The sequence below is a fragment of the Oryctolagus cuniculus genome, chromosome 12 (assembly GCF_051225735.1).
Source record: "Oryctolagus cuniculus isolate XC-2025 breed Fujian yellow rabbit chromosome 12, ASM5122573v1, whole genome shotgun sequence".
Lineage (NCBI taxonomy): Eukaryota > Metazoa > Chordata > Mammalia > Lagomorpha > Leporidae > Oryctolagus > Oryctolagus cuniculus.
Window position 1 is genome coordinate 115448619 of NC_142878.1, and position 24447 is coordinate 115473065.

At 41.2% G+C, this 24447-nt stretch overlaps 1 protein-coding gene and 1 pseudogene across 4 annotated transcripts in view; one reads left to right on the forward strand and one right to left on the reverse strand.

Moving 5' to 3' along the window:
• Positions 1 to 24447, forward strand: part of LOC127490116 (uncharacterized) — a 46519-nt gene that overhangs the window by 1155 nt on the left and 20917 nt on the right. The window contains exons 2-3 of one of the 4 annotated variants that reach the window (XM_089309582.1): positions 266 to 342; positions 1600 to 1667. The exons of 2 other annotated variants lie outside the window; for them this stretch is intronic. Coding sequence is in view for 1 of the 2 variants with exons in the window: in XM_089309580.1 (XP_089165706.1) it covers positions 328 to 342 (15 nt within the window). In the remaining variant the exon portion in view is untranslated. The remainder of the gene's footprint in view (positions 1 to 265; positions 343 to 1599; positions 1668 to 24447) is intronic. One more of the 4 variants, XM_089309580.1, reaches the window with a different exon arrangement.
• Positions 17102 to 20368, reverse strand: LOC127489481 (vacuolar protein sorting-associated protein VTA1 homolog; annotated as a pseudogene).

Here is a 24447-nt window from a genome sequence, read left to right on the forward strand (position 1 = left end):
ACCCCATGATTGTTCCAGCTGGGTGGGGCCCAGTAGCCCCCAGGCTGGACCCTGTGGACACATCTGACAGCCAGGGCGCTATGAGTTTGGCTGTATTTCCCAGCGGCAATGTGAAGCTTGTGCAGTAGCTTAGTAGATTGATCTCTCCTCCGTGTTTAATTAACAGACTCTTTTTCAATCTGGAGCTTGAGGCCATGGAAATGTAGCTGATTTATTTTCCTGCTTTTCGATTTCTGTCTTCAACCCTTTTTTCTTATGTTATTAGGGATGTCAACTATTATTACCTGCTGCTAATCCCTTTGCAAAGTGAGAAGTGAACTGAAATTAATGCAAGTCTACCGTGTGAGTTAATAATGAGCTACTTTAATATGGATTTTCATAAAATGGAGAGCTATGAAGACATAAATACAGAAAAGTAGCAATTTTTCTCTTCTAGTTCTTTAAAGTGACTCAATGCTCCACCAAGCTGATTATCTTACAGTCCATATGGTTTTAATTAAGAGGGTCAGTTACTTTTTAATTTTTTTATTTATTTATTTGAAAGGCAGAGTTACAGAGAGGCAAAGGCACAGAGAGATAGAGAGGTCTCCCATCTGCTGGTTCACTCCCCAGATGGTCACAATGGCCAGAACTGCATGGAAGTCAGGAGCCAGGAAATTCTTCCAAGTCTCCCACACAGATGCAGGGGACCAAGCATTTGGGCCATCTTCCACTGTTTTCCCAGGCCATAGCAGAGAGTGGAGCAGCCAGGTCTCGAACCAGCACCCTTATGGTTTTACCTGCTCAGCCACACACCAGCTTCAAATTACTTTTCTTATTCTGAGTTCTGTGTTTAACCCCATGCCATTTTCAACATGGGAGGATATTAATGACAGATTTTCATAATGACTGTGGTCTATGGAAGCCTTTATACAAGGTGTTAATGTGAGGAGGGGTAAGGAAGAAAAGAGAAAATATGCTCCCCTCCCCCCACAGAGATAGTATACTATACTTTTACTATACACAGTATAGTAAAAGATGTGGCTTTGGGCTGGCACTGTGACTCAGTATGTTAATCCTCTGCCTGTGGTGCCAGCATCCCATATGGGCACCCGTTTGAGTCCCAGCTGCTCCTCCTCTGATCCATCTCTCTGCTATGTCCTGGGAAGGCATGTGGGGGGTCTCCATGTGGGAGACCCAGAAGAAGCTCCTGGCTCCTGGCTTTAGATTAATGCAGTTCTTCTGGCCATTTTGGCCAACTGGGGAGTGAACCAGCAGAAGGAAGACCTTTCTGTCTGTCTCAATATTTGTATTTCTACCTCTCAAATAAATAAATAAAACATCTTTAAAAAAAAAGAGACATGTGGCCCTAAAAACTATTGCTATAGACTAATTTTCAGTATAATGAAGTTATCACTTGATTAACTGAGTGGCTCATAGATTCTGTTAGAGTCCTGTTGTCACCAGATTATTAATCTGTGAAACTCATTTAGCATAGTAAGGTTGCCTAGGAAGTAAAAATAGAAAGTGAATCCTGGATAGAGGTTGTTAGGGTAACAACATCTTCCTCTGAAACCCAGTGTGTTTTTGAACTTTTCTCCCATGTACTCCCTATCACAGTGCTTGCGAGTGGACAAGCAGTTACGTGTTTCTGCTGAAAAGAGCTGCTTCACACCCAGGAAACAACTGTAAGACACTTTCTCAGCAACTATGTTGTGTGTACATTAATATGAACTTGAAAGGGCCGGCGCCGCGGCTCACTAGGCTAATCTTCCACCTAGCGGCGCTGGCACACCGGGTTCTAGTCCCGGTCGGGGTGCCCTATTCTGTCCCGGTTGCCCCTCTTCCAGGCCAGCCCTGTGCTGTGGCCAGGGAGTGCAGTGGAGGATGGCCCAAGTGCTTGGGCCCTGTACCCCATGGGAGACCAGGAAAAGCACCTGGCTCCTGGCTCCTGCCATCGGATCAGCGCGGTGCGTTGGCCACAGTGCGCCGGCCACAGCAGCCATTGGAGGGTGAACCAATGGCAAAAGGAAGACCTTTCTCTCTGTCTCTCTCTCTCACTGTCCATTCTGCCTGTCAAAAAAAAAAAAAAAATATGAACTTGAAAACAGCCAAGAACAGGATTCCTGGACTACTCAGGCTAACTCACTGTCCTTGGCACATCATTCCCTGCTCTGCTATAAGTTTCTGGCAAGTTAGGAGAGATATGTTTCACACAAGAGACATAATCTGGTAATGTAGCAGTGATGTCTTTAAGGAAAGGTGGCATATGAGGAAGCAGTCTGATGGTGTCCATTCATTTTCCCATTTTTTTTTTCTGACAGGCAGAGTTAGACAGTGAGTGAGAGACAAACAGAAAGGTCTTCCTTCCATTGGTTCACCCCCCAAATGGTTGCTACGGCTGGCACGCTGCACTGATCCAAAGCCAGGAGCCAGGTGCTTCTCCTGGTTTCCCATGCGGGTGCAGGGCCCAAGCACTTGGGCATCCTCCACTGCCTTCCTGGGCCACAGCAGAAAGCTGGACTGGAAGAGGAGCAACTGGGACAGGACTGGCACCCCAACTGGGACTAGAACCTGGAGTACTGGCACCACAGGCAGAGGATTAGCCTAGTGAGCCATGGCTCCAGCCCATTCATCTCCCCATTAATAACTTTCATTGATGTCTACCACAGGGTGGCAGAAGGCAATCATCCTTCTGAATTGCATCAAGCCAGGAGGATTCATCTACAGTTTATCTGAGCTTTCTTTGTATGAGGAAATAACCAAAATACTACATTGTATACAGGGTATTTTCTTTTAGATCAATTTTATTTACTTGAAAGGCAGATTTACAGAGAGATTGAAAGAGAGGTCTTCCATCTGTTGGTTCACTCCTCAAATGGCCACAATGACTTGGGCTGGGCCAGGTGAACCCAGGAGCTTGGAGCTTCTTCTGGTTCTCACACTTGATTTCAGGGGCCCAAACACTTGGGCCATCATCCTCTGCTTTCCCAGGTGAATTAGTAGGGAGCTATATTGGAAATGGAGCAGCCACGTCTTGAACCAGTGCCCATGTGGGGTGCTGGCACTGCCAGGGTCTGCTTAACTTACTATACCAGTCCCATGTGCATTTTTTCAATGGGGGAGGGGTTAATTTTTTTTCTAATATCACTCTCAAAATGAAGATTATAATGTGTAGTAGATGATGATTTTGGTTATATTTTGAGTTTCCTTAAATTTCTATATTTTTGAAGTTAATGAGTACTAGTAGTTATTTTTTTAAAAAGATTTATTTATTTTACTTGAAAGTCAGAGTTACAGAGAGGAGAGGCAGAGAGAGAGAAGTCTTCATCTGCTGGTTCACTCCCCAGTTGGCTTCAGTGGTCGGAGCTGTGCCGATCCAAAGCCAGGAGCCAGGAGCTTCTTCTGTGTAGTAGTTATGTTATGTTATCCTTGCTTTGGATAAACAAGCTCTCTCCCATCCCTCAGTTAAAATGCTTTTTAAAATAGGTTTATTTTGAGGGCTGGCATTGTGGCATGGCAGGTGAGGCTGCCACCTACAGTGCTGCCATCTCATATGGGTGCTTGTTTGAGATCCAGCTTTCTGCCGTGGCCTGGGAAAGCAGTGAAAGATGGCCCAAGTTCTTGGGTTCTGCACCCGCATGGGAGACCTGACAGAAGCTTCTGGCTCCTGGCTTCAAGTAAATCCAGCTCTGGCCATTGCAGCCATTTTCAGAGTGAATCAGTGCATGGAAGACTTTTCTCTGTGCCCTGACTCTCTGTAACTCTGCCTTTTAAATAAATAAATAAATTTTTACATGCTTCACCATGGAGCTGGCCCTAAGACCTAACAGGTTTTCTGGGTGCTTATCCTGGGGTTGGTTCACTTTGAGCACTAAGCACAGTTATTCTGTGTGACTGAATATTTCATGTTCCTTCTTATGGAAAAGTTTTTCTCATGTTCTGAGTGATTGGGCTACATATGCCCATAGTGGAAACTAAAACTTAATTTGGCATTTGAACATCCAGAGTGCCGAGTCCTGTAATCTTCTGAATTTAATCAGAAAATATGTTTTGAAACATTTGGTTTATGGGTAGGCAGGGCAGTTTTCCTGGATCCCTGTGAGAATTGATGAACTGATGGTGTGTTTCTACCCCATGTTATATTCTGAAATTTGCTTCCTTTTATTTTCTTAAAATAACTGTATTTGAAATTTGCTCCTGCCTTCTGAAATGTTTGTGCTTCTGTCCTCTTTGTAACCATGGACATGAGTAGACCTTTTCCTTCCCTTTATGATGCTACAAGAGCAATGGGACATTGTAGCTCTCTCCCCTGGCAGCACATCTCCCTCAGTACATCTCTTTGAGTTAGACCCTGGGTTAACTTGGCTGCACAAAAGGCATATACCTAAACCCAGTGTACCTAATGAATGAAAGTCATCATAAAGTCAATATGCCTTGTAAACCTCTCATCTCTTGTTTTGAAATGTGTTTTGAATGTGTCTTTTATGTCAGTGTCTGTAAGCCAGAGATTTCCCACTTAAGGCAGAAGGCTGCTGAGGGACAGCACAACTGTAGCTTTGCTCTGTTACTTTACTGTGGACACTCTCTCACCCTTTCTCTTTATTTTATTAAGATTTAAAATTTTTATTTTAAAGGCAGAGTTACAGAGAAAGAGGCAGAGACAGAAAGATGGGGATCTTGCATCTGCTGGTTCACTCAAGAGACTGCAATGAATAATGATGGCCCAGCCTGGAGATCCAACCCAGTGTCCCATGTTGGTGCAAGGACCCAAGTACTTGTGCCATCTTTTTCTGCTTCCCCAGTTGTGTTAGCAGGGAGCTGGATCAGAAGTGGAACAGCTGTGACTCAAACTGGCACTCATGGGGCTGGCATTGTGGCACAATGGGGAAAGCCACCACCTGCAATGCCAGCTTCCCAGATGAGCAGTAGTTCATGTCTCAGTTGCTCCACTTCTAAACTAGCTCCCTGCTGATGGCCTGAGAAAAGCAGCAGAGGATGACTCAAGTGTTTGGGCCATTGTAACCCATGTGTGAGACCCAGATGAAGTGCCTGGCTCCTGGTTTCTGTGTGGTTCAGCCCTGGCCATTGCAGCCATGTCAGATGGCAGATCTCTCTCTTTTTTAGCATTTATTTATTTGCAAGGCAGAGATAGAGAAAGGGAGAGAATGAGAAAGAGATTTTCCATCTGCTCGTCTACTCCCTAGATGGCTACAATGACCAGAACTGGGCCAGGCCCAAGCCAGGCACCAAGAGCTTCATTCAGGTCTCCCACTTGGGTGGCAAGGACCCAGGTATTGGGCCATCTTCTACTTTTCCAGGGCCATTGGAAGAGAGCTGGATCAGAAGTGGAGCAACCAGGACATGAACTGGTGCCTATACCAGATGCCAGTACTGTAGGCAGCAGCTTTACCTGCTAATCCACAATGCCATCCCATCTGACTCTCCCTCCTCTCTATAACTCTGAGTTTTTTTAAGATTTATTTTATTTATTTGACAGAGTTACTGATAGAGATAGAGACAGATAGAGAGGTCTTCAGTCTGCTGGATCACTCCCCAAATGGCCGCAGTGGCCAGATCTGAGCTGATCTGAAGCCAGGAGCCAGTAGCTCCTTCCAGATCTCCATGTGGATATATGGCCAAGGACTTGGGCCATACTGTGCCACTTTCCCAAGCACATTAGCAGGCAACTGGATTGGAAGTGGAGCAGCCAAGACCTGAACCAGGGACCATATGGAATGCAGCCCAGGGCCTCAATCAGCTGTGCCACAGCACTGGTCCCCAAAACTCTGAGTTTCAAATAAATCAATCTTTTTTAAAGGGTGGACACACATATTGGATCCCAGCATTTTATTTTGTGGTGGCTTAATCCACTGTGCCACAAAGCCAGCCCCACCCTTTATCCTTCTGATGACTGTGTGTCAAGATCTTGGTGATATCTGCTGAACAACTGTTGGTATTATGTTAAACTCTTCTGTTTTATTTTGGTTCTCATTTGTTGAGTTTATTTTGGCTGCCACTTTTGGGTAGCAAGCTGTGAAGTCATCAGTGGCTAAAGCTGCCATGTGTTAGGCTGGCATGGATTCTACTATTCCATTTCTTCAAATAGAAGTGGAAAATGAAATCCAGTGTCCCTCTCTCCCATCCCTCATTTAAAATGCTTTTTAAAATAGGCTTATTTTGAGGACTGGCATTGTGGCATGGCAGGTGAGGCTGCCACCTACAGTGCTGCCATCAAGCTTCCTTTCTTCTCACGTAACAGACCCAGCTGGTCTCTGTGTTTCTCATTTTAGCCCTAAACTATACCAGATTCCTAGAGCAGAAGGAAGCTTATTTTTCAAGGCAGAATTCATAGATGTGGTTGTCCATTCACCTCTGAGAATTAAAGCCGTCACTCTGCTTTTTGACTGGTTTTCAGTCTGTGGTGGTGCCCTCTCTCACAGGAAGACAGATTCCTCACATAAGAATACACCTAGGTGGAGAAAACTTTATGGAGTGGGTTTTCCAAAGTGAAACGGAATTCTGGCCTGGACATCCTTGAGATCATGATCAGCAGAGTGGGGAAATTCTTAGCTATGTCCATTCACATCCTTTCCTTTTTGTTCAATGTATTCCTCCCTTACATAGTGCTCTGTGCTCTCCTTCTGTTGCACACACATAAGGTGTGTCTGTGAGGCTGTTTGTGTACTGCTGCAGTATCTGGAGTTGCCTTTGTCTCCCTCTCTAATCAGAAACTCAGATGCAGAGTGAGGAGGGGACTGCCAGCCGGCCACACAGGGTTTGGGCCCCTTGCTCCTTTACTTTTCTTCAGTGCAGGAGCAGCCTTGAACAGAGTTGCACTGGGTAGTATTATTTCTTTTAGATTTGAGTGCTTGGACAGCAAAAGAAATAAATGTATTTTGCTTATAGAAAAGATTGAGGAGGCACTACATAAAGTCAGCAGCAACTTTCTTGTCTCCTGTTACATGTCAAGATGAGTCAGAATATTTAGGGCCATTTGTTAAATTTAAAAAAAAATAAAAATATTTATTTTTTGACAGGCAGAGTGGACAGTGAGAAAGAGAGACAGAGAAAAAGGTCTTCCTTTTTCCATTGGTTCACACCACAATGGCTCCTGTAGCCAGAGCACCGTGCTAATCCAAAGCCAGGAGCCAGGTGCTTCTCCTGGTCTCCCATACGAGTGCAGGGCCCAAGCACTTGGGCCATCCTCCACTGCACTCCTGGGCCACAGCAGAGAGCTGGACTGGAAGAGGAGCAACCAGGACAGAATCTGGTGCCCCGACCAGGGCTAGAACCTGGGGTGCCAGCACCGCAGGCAGAGGATTAGCCTGTTGAGCCACGGCGCCAGCCAATATTTATTTGAAAGGCAGAGTTACAAAGAGAGAGAGAGAGAGATATAAATCATTTATCCACTGTTTCACACCCCTAATGGCCACAGCAGCTGGGGTTGGAACTGGATTAAAGTCAGGAGCCAGTATCTTCTTCTTTTTTTTTTTTTTAACTTTTATTTAATGAATATAAATTTCCAAAGTACAGCTTATGGATTACAATGGCTTCCCCCCCATAACATCCCTCCCACCCAGGAGCCAGTATCTTCTTCCACATTTCCCATGTGGGAGTAGGAGCACAAGCACCATTCTTTGCAGCTTTCCTAGGCAGATGAAGGAGCTGGATCAGAAGTAGAGCTGCTGTGGCCCGGGAATACAGTGGAGGATGGCCCAAGTCCTTAGGCCCTGCACCCGCATGGGAGACCAGGAGAAGCACTTGGCTCCTGGCTTCAGATCAGCATGGTGCACTGGCTGCAGTGACTATTGGGGGGTGAACCAACTGAAAAGGAAGACCTTTCTCTCTGTCTCTCTCTGTCTACTCTGCCTGTTTAAAAAAAAAAAAAAAGAAAAAGAAGAAGTAGAGCAGGTGGGACATGAATTCATGCACAATATAGAATACCAGCATCACAGGCAACAGCTTTCCCACTATGCTATACCACCTTTTTTAAAATTTTTATTTATTTTATTTTATTTGAGTTACAGAGATGCAGAAGCAGAGAGAGAGGAAGAAAGGTCTTCCATCTTCTGGTTTACTCCCCAGATGGCTGCAATGGCTGGAGCTACCCTGAACTGAAGCCAAGAGCTGGGAGCCTCTTCCAGTTATCCCACATGTGTGCACGGGCCCAAGGACTTGGTTCATCTTCTACTGCTTCCCCAGTAGAAGAGAGCTGGATCAGAAATGGAGCAGCAGAGACTCAAAGCAGCACCCATAAGGGATGTCAGCAATGCAGGCAGCAGCTTTTCCTGCTAGGGCACAGTACCAGCGCCTCTATTGTCTGTTTTATGGAAATATATATTTATGGGATATTAGAAGGCCATTCAGGCACTCCCTACAAAACATTTTGAAATAATGATTGATAGCCTGCAAGACTGTTTCCAAAGGGAGAGAGCTGCAGGGACAGACAGGCAGTGATATTGAAAGGGTATGAGGAACAAAAGAAGATGGGAAGGTCAGAAGAAATCTTGAAAAGTATTCCAAAGGATAAAATAATAGGATACAGGTCATTTTTGCAGATTGCCAAAATTAACCACTTCTATTTTAAGGTTTTCCTTTTTTATTTAAATTAGAGATAATTTCTAACATAGTTTGTGATATACTTGACTAACTTTTCAGTTTTTTTCTTACAGATAAGATGTGCTTATAAGATGTAGAGGGGCTGGTACCTATATGGGCCGCAGTTCTAGCCTCAGCTGCTCCTCTTCTGATCTGGCTCTCAGCTATGGCCTGGGAAAACAGTAGAAGATGGCTCAAGTGCTTAGGCCCTTGTACCCAAGGGGGGACAGAAAAGAAGCTCTTGGCTTCAGATCAGTGCAGCTCCATCTGTTATAGCCATTTGCGGAGTGAACCAGCAGATAGAAGACCTTTATCTCTGTCTCTTCCTCTCACTGTCTATAATTTGACCTCTCAAATAAATAAATAAAATCTTAAAAAATAAAATATAGAGAAGCACTGTAATTAAATGCAATAGTATACTCCTAAATATGCAGTTAACATTAATTTTCTTTTTACATTTATTTAATGAATATAAATTTCCAAAGTACAGCTTCTGGATTGCATGGCTTCTCCCCCATAACTTCCCTCCCAACTGCAACCCTCCCCTCTCCCACTCCCTCTCCCCTTCCATTCACATCAAGATTCATTGTCAATTATCTTTATATACAGAAGATCAATTTAGTATATTTGAAGTAAAGATTTCAACAGTTTGCACCCACACAGAAACACAAAGTAAAAAATACTGTTTGAGTACTAGTTATAGCATTAAATCACAATGTACAGCACATTAAAGACAGAGATCCTACATGAGGAGTAAGTGCACAGTGACTCCTGTTATTGCCTTAACAAATTGACACTCTTGTTTATGGCATCAGTAATCACCCTAGGATCTATTCATGAGTTGTCAAGGCTATGGAAGCATTTTGAGTTCGCCAACTCTGATCATATTTAGACAAGGTAGTAGTCAAAGTGGAAGTTCTCTCCTCCCTTCACAGAAAGGTAGCTACTTCTTTGATGACCTGTTCTTTCCATTGGGATCTCACTCTCAGAGATCTTTTGTTTAGGTCCTCTTTTTTATTTATTTATTTTTTTTGCCAGAGTGTCTTGGCTTTCCATGCCTGAAATACTCTCATGGGCTTTTTAGCCAGATCCAAATGCCTTAAGGGCTGATTCTGAGGCCAGAGTGCTGTTTAGGACATCTGCCATTCTATGAGTCAGCTGTGTATCCTGCTTCTCATGTTGAATCATTCTTTCCCTTTTTTTTTATTCTATTGGTTAGTATTTTCAGACACTAGTCTTGTTTATGCTATCCCTTTGACTCGTAGTCCTATCAGTGTGATCAATTTTGAACAGCAATTGATCACTTGGACTAGTGATATGGCATTGGTATAGGCCACCTTGATTGGATTGAATTAGAATTCCCTGGCACATTTCTAACTCTACCATTTGGGGCAAGTCCAATTGAGCATGTCCCAAATTGTACATCTCTTCCCTCTCTTATTCCCACTCTTATATTTAACAGGGATCACTTTTCAGTTAAGTTTCAACACTTAAGAATAACTGTGTATTAATTACAGAATTCAACCAAAGTATTAAGTAGAACAACCAAAAATACTAAAAGGGATAAAGTATTAAATTGTACATCAACAGTCAGGGCAAAGGCTGATCAAGTCCCAGTTTCTCATAGTGTCCATTTCACTTCAACAGGTTTCCTTTTTGGTGCTTGGTTAGTTGTCACCGATCAGGGAGAACCTATGGTATTTGTCCCTTTGGGACTGGCTTATTTCACTCAGCATGATGTGTTCCAGATTCCTCCATTTTGTTGCAAATGATCAGATTTCATTGTTTTTGACTGCTGTATAGTATTCTATAGAGCACATGTCCCATAATTTCTTTATCCAGTCTACTGTTGATGGGCATTTAGGTTGACTCCAGGTCTTAGTTATTGTGAATTGAGCTGCAATAAACATTATGGTGTAGACATCTTTATTATTTGCCAATTTAATTTCCTTTGGGTAAATTCCAAGGAGTGGGATGGCTGGGTTGAATGGTAGGGTTATCTTCAGGTTTCTGAGGAATCTCCAGACTGACTTCCATAGTGGCTTGACCAGTTTGCATTCCCACCAACAGTGGGTTAGTGTCCCTTTTTCCCCACATCCTGGCCAGCATCTATTTTTGGTAGATTTCTGAATGTGAGCCATTCTAACTGGGGTGAGGTGAAACCTCATTGTGGTTTTGATGTGCATTTCCCTGATTGCTAGTGATCTTGAACATTTTTTCATGTGCCTGTTGGCCATTTGGATTTCCTCTTTTGAAAAATGTCTATTGAGGTCCTTGGCCCATCTCCTAAGTGTGTTGTTTGTTTTGTTGTTGTGGAGTTTCTTGATTTCTTTGTAGATTCTGGTTATTAACCCTTTATCTGTTGCATAATTTACAAATATCTTTTCCCATTCTGTCGGTTGCCTCTTCACTTTCCTGACTGTTAATTTTGCAGTACAGAAACTTCTCAATTCGATGTAATCCCAATTGTTAATTTTGGCTTCGACTGCCTGTGTCTCCAGGGCATTTTCCAAGAAGTCTTTGCCAGTGTCAGTATCTTACAGGGTTTCTCCAATGTTCTCTAATAATTTGATGGTGTCAGGTCATAGATTTAGGTCTTTAATCCATGTTGAGTGGATTTTTGTGTAAGGTGAAAGGTAGGGGTCTTGCTTCATGATTCTGCACGTGGAAATCCAGTTTTCCCAGCACCATTTATTGAATAGACTGTCCTTGCTCCAGGAATTGGTTTTAGATCCTTGACCAAATATAAGTTCGCTGTAGATGTTTGGGTTGATTTCAGATGTTTCAATTCTGTTCCAATGGTCTATCCATCTGTTTCTGTACCAGTACCATGCTGTTTTGATTACAACTGCCCTGTAGTATGTCCTGAAATCTGATATTGTGATGCCTATGGCTTTGTTTTTGTTGTACAAGATTGCTTTAGCTATTCGAGGTCTCCTGTGTCTCCATATGAATTTCAGCGTCATTTTTTCTAGATCTGAGAAGAATGTCTTTGGTATTTTGATTGGTATTGCATTGAATCTATAAATTGCTTTTGGGAGAATGGACATTTTGATGATGTTGATTCTTCCAATCCATGAGCATGGAAGATTTTTCCATTTCTTAGTATCCTCTTTTATTTCTTTCTTTAAGATTTTGTAATTCTCATCGCTTTAAATTTTTGTTGAGAAAGGGATGAGCTTGGCTTTATGTGTGTCTTGCTTAGAGCAGAATTTTTATGACTGTATTTGAGATAATTAAAAATAAGTTTCATAGTTGAAACATTGACCATTTTTACTGCTGCAGCCTCCCCCTCACTCTGTATCTGCAGATAGTCCACATGAAGGTACACAGAAAGAGAGGCCTGCATATCTGGAGTAATGCAAATATGCCCTTTGCTGAAACCAGTGGATCAATCCACTGGAGTTCTTTGTGATTCAGTTTGCATTTTTCTGTAGAGTGAAATATAGTGACTTGGGTAAAGTATCTTGTCTTACAGTAGATGATTCCAGTTGGCTTTCTTATCCATCTACCTGGATCACAGGTGATTCCCAAGACAGGTGTTGGGTTCTATGGAAAAAAAAAAAAGTAGCCTCTTCAGAGTTGATGTATTTCTCCTGGAAAATTGGAGAAATGTTTTGTAAGAAGCAGTTCATGGAGGATGTATATTTCCCTAGAAATGAGATTGAAGTAATTCCCTTTACTTGCCCCTCCCTGAGCTAGCTCCTGAGGCTGATTGATAGGGCAAGAATGCTAATATTTATAGGCCAACTATGAATGATCCATGTTTGTCTTACACATGAGATGTCTACAGATCTGTTTCTCAAGGCCTTTAAGATAAAATAAGAAAATTTTGCAACAAAAGAGAAGGTTTTCATTGCCTGTTGCCTTGGTCTAGGATCTGTGCATTTATTACCCACTTAGTTCTCTGACTCCTATTGTGAGCACCTCCTAATGGTACTTTTTTGGCCATTCCTGTGTCCAGATTCCTTAATGGGTGGCAGTCTTTGACCAGACTTCCAGTCTGATAACTCAGCCCAAATTGGAGTTGACTAGTTTGTGTAGCCACTTCAGGATTAAGGTGGTCCAAAACTGCCAGTGCCCAATGACTGGGCTGCCTTTAGGCTCACTCAAGAGATAAGACTCTGGGCACAGGTCCCAAATGGCTTTGCTTGGTCCTCTTCCCTTGATCTCCCTGGTGACCAGGCTGATTCTCAGGTAGGCAGGGAACTTGTTGGCTCACAGAAGTCTCCAGATTTCTGTTTTGCATTCACCTGCAAAATATTTGAAAGTTTTCTCTTGGATCTCTAAAGTCCTGAGTAGAGAGTTTTATTTTGTATTGAGATGTGTCTTTATAAAGACAGGTGTCACTGAAGACTGTGTATCCTCAGAATTAACTGAACTCTCCCAGGCCTGCATGGAGTTCCAGGTTCCTGGCTTCAGGCTGAACATTGCCTGCTGTTGTGAGCATTTGGGGATGTACCAGAAAGTGGAAATCTCTCTCCCTCTCCCTCTCCCTCTCCCCCTGCCTTTCAAATAAAATGAAAAACAGATAAAAATTGGGAAAAAAATGTGTTTTGCCTTGTGTCCTAAAGAAAAAGTAATTACTGTTGTTATAGGTAGAACTCACTTGTACACTTCACAAATACTCATCAATCTCAGGTTAATGGCTTGGTGATCACTGCTGGCTGTGCTGCCTACTCAGCTCCCATTCTGTAATGCATCCCCTTCTTCATCTGCAGTTCACTTTGGGTGCTCATAAAACACCAAACTGCCTCCTGACTTTGCATCCCTATGTTCTTTATACATAGCTTGGCCATAATCTCATTTTCTTTAGCAGCATGCTAATTTATATGAGTGCTTCACAGGCAAAGAATAATGGGGACATTGATTTTTCCCTGAGCTTTTGCCCTAAGTGGTTTATTTTATGCAATTGATTCTGGGTGATGTGTAGAACTTTGCTGGATTAGAAGTTGTGGTGTAGAATTTGATATTAGAGAAGTAAGTCTGTCACTGCCACTTGCACTGTGCCCCACCCTGCAACCTATGCCTGCCTTTGGATTCTGTTTTTATAGAGTGTTGGAATGAGGCAGTAGTGATTCAATAAAGGAATAAATTTTCAATTGTTAAACATTTCTATTTTTATTAATACAAAGAGATCAGATTGCATAAGAATGTAATTCCATAAGAACATAACCATACTTCTCTATTTCCTCCTCCTTTCTTCCTTTCTCTTTTTAAGAAGTTAATAAGCTGGCTTTTTTTCCCTAACCTAGTCTTTACCCCTTCATCTCCAGCCTTCCTATTTGTTCCTACTTTACAATCTAGTACTTTAAGCTTTTTCCCCCTTCTTTCATGCATGTTTTTGCCTACTCCTACCCCAATTCCAAAGAAGGAAAAATGAATAAAAGTCATGACATATTGATTCGAAGACAGGAATCCTATCCAGAAATACAGAAAAAAAGTTACCTCCTTTTCTTTTTATTAATAATTTATTTACTGATTTACCTTTCTGGAAGAGGCAGCTAGAAGTTCTCTGAGATCTGTCCTCAGAATGTGAGGAGAGCCAGAGACATTGGATAGACTCTTTACAGTCTGTTTGTTTTACTGTGAGAGATATTGTTCCACTTGCCTGTGGCAGAAAAAAATGAAATTTCAATGATTTTTTTCTGTGTTACTAATTTTTATGATGAGTCTCTTCATTATCAATGGATAGAGACCTGTCAAATTTGCAATGAGCAAAAAATTTCACAGACACAACTGCTTCCAGAGGAGGTGCATGCCCCTCCATTCCCACGTGGCCTTCTCTGAGATCTCCAGGTGGCTTCTGTTGGTCTTCTGAAAGCAAAGAGAAGATTCAACCACAGAAAATGTTCACTACGACTGTGGTGTTGTTTCTTGGAAGTTCCTGTCCAAAAAGTAATCATTTAAGAACACCAGGGGCATTTTATTAGTTTCACAGGATTCTTGTCTTCCTGGATTCAGTGAAGAGGAAAAAACCAAAGTTGAAGCATGATTCTAGGCAAAGCACAATTATTTATCTGCATAACAAAAATCCTCATATTTTTTTCTGCACATTGTTAGTCTTACATGGATTAGAAAGAAAAAGTACTATTTAATGTCTTAGAACTCTCTAATGTTAAAAAGTACAAGAATTAAAAATTGATATTTTGGGCTCTTATAAAGCTCCAAAAGCATTAACATTGTGCATTTCTGGGTGATTTGAAAATTCTAAATTTGAAATCAATTGCATTGACTGGCTTTGCAGAGTAGGAAGAAAACAATTGGCTTATTAATTATTTATATAGAGAGACTGTAAAAGAAGCTATTCATTGGTACCAATTGTCTATGATAAGCTTTAATGTTTATGAAACCATGATTCATTTTATTTTATGAGCTATGTCCACTTGAAGTTGTGAAAGAAAACATGCAATAGTGGTTGCAATTCACTTTAAAAGATTTTTTGAAAGACTTTATTTATTGATTTGAGAGGTAGAGTTATAGACAGTGAGAGGTAGGACAGAGAGAAAGGTTTTCCGTCCATTGGTTCACTCCCCAAATGGCTGCAACAGCCAGAGCTGCTCAATCCAAAGCCAGGAGCCAGGTGCTTTTTTCCAGTCTCCCATGGGTGCAGGGGCCCAAGCACTTGGGCCATCTTATACTGCTTTTCCAGGCCATAGCAGAGAGCTGGATTGAAAGAGGTGTGGCTGGGACTGGAACTGGGGCCTATATGGGATGCCGGTGCTGCAGGTGGAGGATTAACCTACTGCACCATGGCACCAGCCCCACAATTCTCTTGAAAACAGAAACATTTATTCCTGAGTCTTTTGATGAGTCAGACCAATGAAGTCCTGACAGGGCACATATGTCTCTAGCATTAGAGGAGTGCTCATCATTCTCATACTGTGTTCTGTTGCTGTTCAGCCTGTGACAATGAGACACGTAAAGGAAAAACCAGAAATTCAGCATGTGGTTACCCCACAAGGAATCTTGTGAAGAAATTTTCTAGCCAGGTGTTTTTAAGTTGCTAAATATTCTCCTAATTTACTTAAAGACTATTAACTTAGTACCACAATTTTTGTTACAATATGGTGATTGCAGATAAGGAATTATCTTCTAGATAAAACTAGAAGTTTTACTTTGTAACAATCACAGACTAGCAGAAGTCATAAACCATTAACCCTCATTTTTCTAAAATAGGAGGTTGTAATTAATATGAGTATATAAAGAATATATTTTTTAAGATTTTATTTAGTTGAGAGGTAGAATTAGACAGAGAGAAAGGTCTTCCTTCTGTTGATTAACTCCCCAGATGGCTGCAATGGCCAGAGCTGCACGGATCTAAAGCCAGGAGCCAGCTGCTTCTTCCTGGTCTCCCATGCGGGAGCAGGGGCCCAAGCACTTGGGCCATCTTCCACTGCTTTCCCAGGCCATAGCAGAGAGCTGGACTGGAAGAGGGGCAGCCAGGACTAGAACTGGTACTCATACTGGATGCTGGCACCACAGGCAGAGGATTTACCTGCTGCGCAGCAGCACCAGCCCCAACTACATGAAGAATTTAGAACAGAAAATCTACCAACCTCATGGAGTTTATCTCCCTTTCAAAACTTTTAATAACCTTTGGGATGGAAAATGCTAATTTAAAGTACTGTACTTAAATTCACACAAACAAAAGATGTTTTAGGATGTTTTTACTTCATTATTAAGTTAGATACTATTATTAAGTTAGATACTATTAGGAAATTCTAGATTATTTTGTGGGTAAATTGTAATTTCTTTTCACAAGTGTATTTGATTAGAAACACAAGCTTTTATAATCAATTATTTGTTTAAAACATTTGCTTATGTATGTTTTGTATTAAAATAACAGCATGTTATGAAGTTTAGAAACATCTTGTTCCATACAAGCCTATACTTTTTTTAAGTTTTATTTAAAAAGAATCTTTGTATTTATTGTTTTAACACAGCAAATTCAGGTGACACCGTAAGTCCATAATTTCCCACAAAATTCATAAATTTAACAACTGAGTATCTTAAGTCTTATAAATCTTCTGAATCATTCAAAGTTATGCACTCGATGGAACATACTCCTCAGCAGCTGAGAAGAATCTTAACTTAAAAGCACCAACTCTTCAGGCATCTCTACAGACCTCTATTTTTCATTCTCTAAGACATGCAGTCAGACTGCTGATGCAGCAAATACCAATTCACCTTAAGCTTGATGGATAAGAGAAAGCATTTGGGAAACCAACATTATTAATATTAAGTCTGAAAGCACTTCTACCTCTTTACTGAATGACTTTTCCTTCTGTCAACTATAAACTCTAATGAATAAAAATTGCGTTTTGAACATAATTTTTTCAGGTTAATCTAACACTTTAGGACATTTGTATTTGTTTTATAAATCTTAAGGAAAACAAAAAGGTAATCTCTAATCTAGACAATTCTGAAATCTTTTATTAGATTTACAATTTTACTGCAAAGTAATATGATCTGTTTGTCCAAATATTATGGCTTTTAAAAAATTCTCTTCATGTATTTAAATTAATAAAGCTTATTTCCAATATATATTTTCTGTGTTTTCACTTGCTGAAACAGGGTTCAAAGGGTGTTTTTAGGATCTTGCCAACATCAGCCCTATGTGCCCATAAATTATTGGAGCCATTAAATGGACAATAAAAACTGGTTGAGGCTACTGATGAATGCTTCAAAAGGAATCTGATATTCACAGATTTTATCATCATATTCAATTCAACTGAAGTCTTTCTTAAAACTGTCCTCTTGATAGGCTGAAGATAGGGTAATGGAGTTAGTTCTTTATGCCAAAGATTCGTGGATCTGTTGTACAAAGTCTTCATTCTCTGTCAGTCATCAGTAACTTGAGGTCTTTCTGTAGATTCTGAATGGCAGTGCTTACATCTTCATATTGCAAAGCACTGCCAGCATATTTGCAGTATCTCTGAGCTCTCACAAACTCCTCAGGGGTGAGGTGGGTATCACCTTGGGAAACCGTACTGGAAAGTGCAGGATCAATGGCTGGCATAGTCTATAGAGTAGGTTGGATGGTATTCCTTGTTACACCCATGCTATGAGGCACTTTCGCTGGTGTGTTGGCTGGGGCATGTGCACCCAGAGGAATCTGTATTCAACTATAGCTGTCTGATGGCATGCTGCCTGGGTCAACTGCTGAAGATGATGATGGCTGAGGTGTGTTGAATGGGCAGAGATGCTACTACAGCATCTTCATTTTCTTCACCATCAGTATCTTCCTCAATTGCAATAGGGCCTGCTTGAGGAGTCTCCTCATTCTTTAAGCAATTATGGATATATGTTGCCTTCCATCTTGCATACTTTCTGTGTTTCACATTTTCATCAGTGTTATGTCAAACACGGTTATGACATCTGTTAAAAGACTTGCAGTATATGTTCCTTGTCTGCATATATAAACATTTTCCAAGAATAAATCCCCAAATGGGCAGAACCAACTGCTCCTTAGGTAATAGCTTCATTATCACTCAACTGTTTCTTTTTGTTGTTGTGAAGAACCTGAGCCTGGATCAATGTGCAGCTATTTTAGACTAGGCCTCCATCTTGTAACTCGGGCATGACCGGGCCCTGAACCCTAAGCCAAAAGCTCTGGAAGAAGAAAAATAAACTCCCCTTGTGATAAACTCTCCTAGCAACAGCCAATCAGCAGATAGCAGGGAAATATCTAAAGTTCCAGGTATCTTTTCAGGCAGTTAAGGTGATTGATAACATCCCCAAACCCTGCAGTTTGGAACATACACCCTAGCAGCTCATACCCTATACTTTAGCCAATCATTTTAAAAAGCATCAACCCAGAGCCATCCAACCACCTTTACTAGTCTATTCCCACCACTGGATTTACTAAGCAATTTTAAGAGATGTTCTTTAAATTTCCCGCAGAACGAGATGATTTGCTGAATGGTGCTATAATGTATAGAATGTCTCTGAAAACCCTATATAAACCCCACAAAAGAAATGGGATGGATTCTCATCAGAAGACTGCTGTGATGATTGGAGGAGTGGACCCTAGCTCGAGCTAGAACAATAAACCTCTTTGCTTTTGTATTATTGAAGTCTCTCATTGGGATAATTGAGTCCCATCTGAGTCCAGTCTAACAGTTCTTAAGATTTATTTATTTACTTGAAAGGCAGAGTCACAGAAAGGCAGAAAGACAGAGAGAGAGTCAGCCTCTGCCATCTGCTAGTTCACTCCTCAAATGGCTGCAATGGCTGGAGCTGTGCTGATCTGAAGCCAGGAGCCAGGAGATTCTTCCAGGTCTCCCACATGGGTGCAGGGGCCCAAGGACTTGGGCCATCTTCATTATTATTTTTTTCTTTTTTGACAGGCAGAGTAGACAGTGAGAGAGAGAGAGAGAGAAAGGTCTTCCTTTTCCATTGGTTCACCCCGCAATGGCCACTGTGGCCGGCACACTACAGCCGGCACACTGTGCTGATCCAAAGCCAGGTGCTTCTCCTGGTCTCCCATGTGGGTGCAGGGCCCAAGCACTTGGGCTGTCCCCCACTGCACTCCTGGGCCACAGCAGAGAGCTGGACTGGAAGAGGAGCAACCAAGACAGAATCCAGTGCCCCAACTGGGACTAGAATGCTGGGTGCTGGCACTGCAGGCAAAGGATTAGCCTAGTGAGCTGCAGCACCAGCTGGGCCATCTTTCTACTGCTTTTCTAGGGCAGAGCAGAGAGCTGGGTCAGAAGTGGAGCAGCTGGGACTTGAACTGGAGCACATATGGGATGCCAGCACTGCAGGCCAGGGCTTTAATGTGCTGCACCACAGTACCAGCCCCCCAATTGTTTCTTAAGAGCTTCTAACTGACCCATTAATTTTGATAAAAATTTACAACACTCAGTTTTATTATGAATCTTCATTCTAGTTTGCATGGCATATAAAATGACCCCCTTGGTGAGATACATAATGATCGAACAATGGCTGCCAACCACCTCTCAGATCAGTTCTTGAGCAACTATTCAGTAACTGGCCACCACAGAGTCCTGTTTGTCATGCTCCTGACCATCAGGTGGTGCTGAATGTTCTTAATGTGTGGGGAGAGTGGGGGCAGTGGAGCAAGCTCGGCCATCTCCACTCTAGCACTCGAGCATATCACCACTTCCTCAAGCCTATACTTTTTTCAAGTACATATTCTTACATTCACAGAAAAGCAGTTTAAACCAGACTGACTATTGTAAAAATAATTCAATGGTTGTAGATGTCTGCTCATACAACATTTAAAATTGTTCAGTAAAATACTTGGTGATTTTTAAAAAATGATTTATTTATTTATTTGAATTGCAGATTTGCAGAGAAAGAGAGAGAGAGATCTCTGCTGGTTCACTCCCCAAATGACCACAATGGCCAAGGCAGGGCTAGATTGAAGCCAGGAGCCAGGAACTTCATCCAGGTCTGCCACATGGGTACAGGGATCCAAGCACATGAGCCATCATCCACTGCTTTCTCAGGCTCATTAGCAGAAAGCTGGATCAAAAGTGGAGCAGCCAGGACTCAAACCAGCACTCATATGGGATGCCAGTATTGCAGGCAGTGGCTTAACCCACTAAGCCACAGTGCCTGTCCCAAAATGATTTTTGGTTTCTGTATGATAGCCATACTAACTGGGGTGAGGAGAAATCTCACTGTGGTTTCTATTAGCATTTCCCTGATGGCTAGTGATCCTGAACATTTTTTCATGTGTCTGTTGGCCATTTGAATTTCTTCCTTGGAAAAATGCTTGTTAAAACTGCCTGTTAATATAACAGGAAAAATGCCTGTTGCCCATTTCTTGAATTGAATTCTTTGTTTTGTTGTTGAGCTCATAGAGATTTTGGAGATTTTTACTAATAGTTTGTGAAGATTTTCTTGCATTCTGTCAGTTGCTTCCTTAGTTGCAGTTCAGAAGCTTCTTACCTTGATATAATCTCCTTTGGCTATTTTTCCTTTTATTGTCTGTGCTTCATGGGGTCTTTTTCCAAAAGTCTTTGACTATGACAATGTCTTGCAGAGTTTCCCTGATATTTTCCCCTAGATTTAGATGATTGATCCAATTACAGTTAATTTTTGTACAAGTTGCAATGTGGGGATCTTGTTTCCTACTACAGTGTGAAGAACAAATTTTCCCAGCACTATTTTTGAAGATTGTCCTTTCTCCAGAGATTGCTTTAAATTTGTTTGTCACAAACTAACTGGTTTTAGATGTGCAGATTAATTTTCAGAGGTTCTATTCTGTTTCATAGGTCTACATGTCTTTTGGCATGCCAATAACAAGCTATTTTTATTATAACTGCCCTGTAGTAGATCTTGAATTCTGGAAGTGTGATGCCTCCCTCTTTGCTTTTTTTAAGATTGCCTTGGTATTTCATCCCAATTTTAACATCATTTTTTTCCTAACTCTGAGAAGAATGTTGTTGATATTTTGATTGAGATCACATTGAATCTGTAAATTGCTTTTGGGGGACTGGCACTGTGGAATAGTGAGTTGAGCCTCTGTGGCATTGGCATCTCATGGATGCCAGTTTGGGTCCCAGCTGCTCCTCTGATCCAGCTCTCTGCTCAAGGCAGAGGAAGATGGCCCAAGTGCTTGGGCTCCTGTATCCACATAGAAGATGAGGAGGAAGCTTCTAGCTCCTGGGTTCAGATTAGCCCAGCACCAGCCATTACAGCCATTTGGAGAATTACCAGCAGTTAGAAGACATCGCTTTCTGTCTCTCCCTCTCTTTGTCTATAACTGCCACTCAAATAAATAAATGATTGTAAAAATAAAACTAAAAACAATTTATTTTGGTAGTATGGGAATTTTGATATTAGTTCTTCCAATTTATGAACATGTATTTCTTTAATGTTTTGTGATTTTTCTTGTAAAGATCTTTCACACCCTTGGCTAAATTTATTCCAAGGTAATAAAAAATGTTTATGGTTATTGTGAATGGCACTGATCTGATAAGTTATTTTTCAGCAATGGCATATTTGTGTATGTAATGGTTATTGATTTTTGTGTGTTGATTTTATATCTTACAACTTTACCAAACTCTCTTATGAGTTTCAATAATCACTTGGTGGAGTCTTTTGGTTTCCCAATATATAGGATCATGTCATCTGCAAACAGATTACTGGACTTTCTCCTTTCTAATTTTTTTTTTAATTTCTTTTACTTGAATTATTGCCATGACTAAAACTGTTAGTAGTGATGGAGAGCAACTGTGGTTTCAGATCTTAATGGAAATGCTTCCAAGATTTCCCATTCAATATGATGTTGTTGAAGATTTGTCATATATTGCCTTGAATGTGTTAAGGAATGTTCCTTCTATACCCAACTTGCTTAAGGTTTTTATAATGAAAGCTTGTTTTTTACTAATACTTTCTCTTCATCTATTGAGATCATCATGTGGTTTTTATTCTTTAGTTTTCTAGTGTCACATATCACATTTATTGATTTGCATATGTTGAATGATCCCTGCATACCAGGGGTACATTCCACTTGGTCCAGGTAAATTATCTTTATGATCTGTTGTTGGATTTTTATTAGCTAGTATTTTGTTAAGAATTTTTTGCATCTGTGCTTCAGAGATATTGTTCTTTAATTCTCTTTCTCTATTGTATCATTTTCTGGTTTAGAAAATAAGGTGACACTGGCCAAATAGAAGGAGTTTGGGAATACTCTTCTCTTTCAATTGTTTTGAATAGCTTAAGAAGAATTGGAATTGGTTCTGTTTTGAAAGGCTGGTAGAATTTAGCACTGAAGCTATCTGGTCTTGGGCTTTTCTTTGGAGAGTTTTTGTTACTGATTCAGTATCTGTCTTGGTTTTTGTTTGTTTAGGTTTTCCATATGTCTTCACGACTCAATTTTGTTATGTAGCATGTGTTTTGATTTCTTCTAGGTTTTCTAATTTGTTGCCCATTGCATGTGATGCCCACATTCTATATTGCAGTGCTAATCTAAGTTTTCAGTGTTCCACTTCCAAACCAGTTTCCTGCTTAATATCTCTGGGAATCATGGGGTAGTGGTTCAAATTCTTCAGTTCCTCTCACCTAAGTGCAAGATCTACTACTTATTAGGGGACTTGAGAGCCTGGTTCAGCCACAGCTTTTGCAGACATTTAGAAAGTGAACTAACATATGGAAGACCTCTCTGCCTCTCTCTCCTCAACCACTTTGTGTGTGTTTCTCTGTCCTTTTTAAAATAATTTTAAGTTATTTAATTCTTTATTTGAAAGTCACAGAGAGAGAGAGAGAGAGAGACATAGAGAGATCTTCCATCATCTCGTTCACTCCCCTGGTGGCTCCAATGGCCAGTGTTGGGCCTTGTTGAAACCAGGAGCTTCTTCTGAGTCACCCATGGGGGTGGCAGGAGCCCAAGTGCTTGGGCCATCTTCCACTCTTTATCAGACCATTAGCATGAAGCTAAATCAGAAGTGGAACAAGTGGGACTTGAACTGGTGACTATATGGGATGCCAGTATAACAGATGGCAGCTTGGCATACTGCAGCACAACACCAGCCCCCTCTCTACCTTTCAAATAAACAGATCTTTAAAAAATAAATGAAAATGTTCTTAAGGAGGCAAAAGTCATCATGATTGAGCACTGAGGAATCTATTGAAATGATTACATTTTAAAAGATTTATTTATATATTTGAAAGGCAGTGTTAGAGTGAGAAAGGGAGAGACTGATCTTCCTTCTGGTTTGTTCTCCTCCAAAATGGCTGCAATGACTGGGGCTAGACCAGGCTGATCTCGTAAGATAGGAGCTTCTTCCAGATATCACATGGGTTCAGGGGCCCAAGCATTTGGGCAAGCCTTTGCTGCGTTCCCAGACACATTAGCAGGGAGCTGGATAAGTTTGGAGCATCAATATCTGTGACATCCTCCTTGCAGTACAAGGATATAGAGCCCATCTGGGACAATTAACGTCCTATTTATGGGTGGGCCAAGTATAATAGCTTCCAACTCTCAAGGTTTGGACTAGATGGGTTCTGAGGAATTGTGATATAATGGATACTAATTCTTCACTCTTGGTTTAAGCTTTTGTTAGCAGATAATGGCTGTGACTACTTTGGGTCTCTGGATTGTCATCAGTGAAGGCATCTGGATTAACAGTAACGAGATCAACAGTCAGCAAAATGGTGTCCAGCTGAACTTAAATGGTTTTTTTTTATCATTAGAATAGTGACCTCCTGCTGTACCCTGGCATCTGGACATAGACAGCAGACATTGGAAGCCATCCCCTTTGCCAAATGGAGTATGCCAAGTTTGGGTCCATCATCTATTAAGGAGGTCTTAGTAGCCATTCTCATGTTTTACTGTTCTATATCCATGGCCAAAGTCCTACTAGATAACAAGGTTTGGAGAATCACAGGCTCAAGGTATGTAGGTGACTATTTTTCCAATATAGCACAATTAATAGAAATCTAATTTAATTTTACTGGCACATAGCAAGGTTCCAAGCGAGGTTATTCCTTGCATCACAGCCCTTGAGAAGTAATGGATATCACAAATGATCCAGAGAATTTAGAAGGCATATGAGCTCCACGAGTGAAGAAGTCACTGAGAGCACTAAGGATAGTGCCTACAGAATTCAATTTGACTTTTCATTGGAAGGAGGGGCCATATAAGCTGGGCTGATTTGTAGCATCCATGACAATTAATTTTTTAAATGAGGCATGCATTGCACCAAAACCCAGGAAGGACTAAAAGGTATTAGCATTGTATGTTCTTCACAAGTGTGTCAAATAGTCTCATAAAGGGAAGAAGTCATCAATGTGATATATTCTTGTGCTCCTGATAAAAGCTGGGTACAGTTAAATTCTTTGCAAAAATTATGTTTGATGGCCAAGTCAATGAAATGCTCATGTATACCC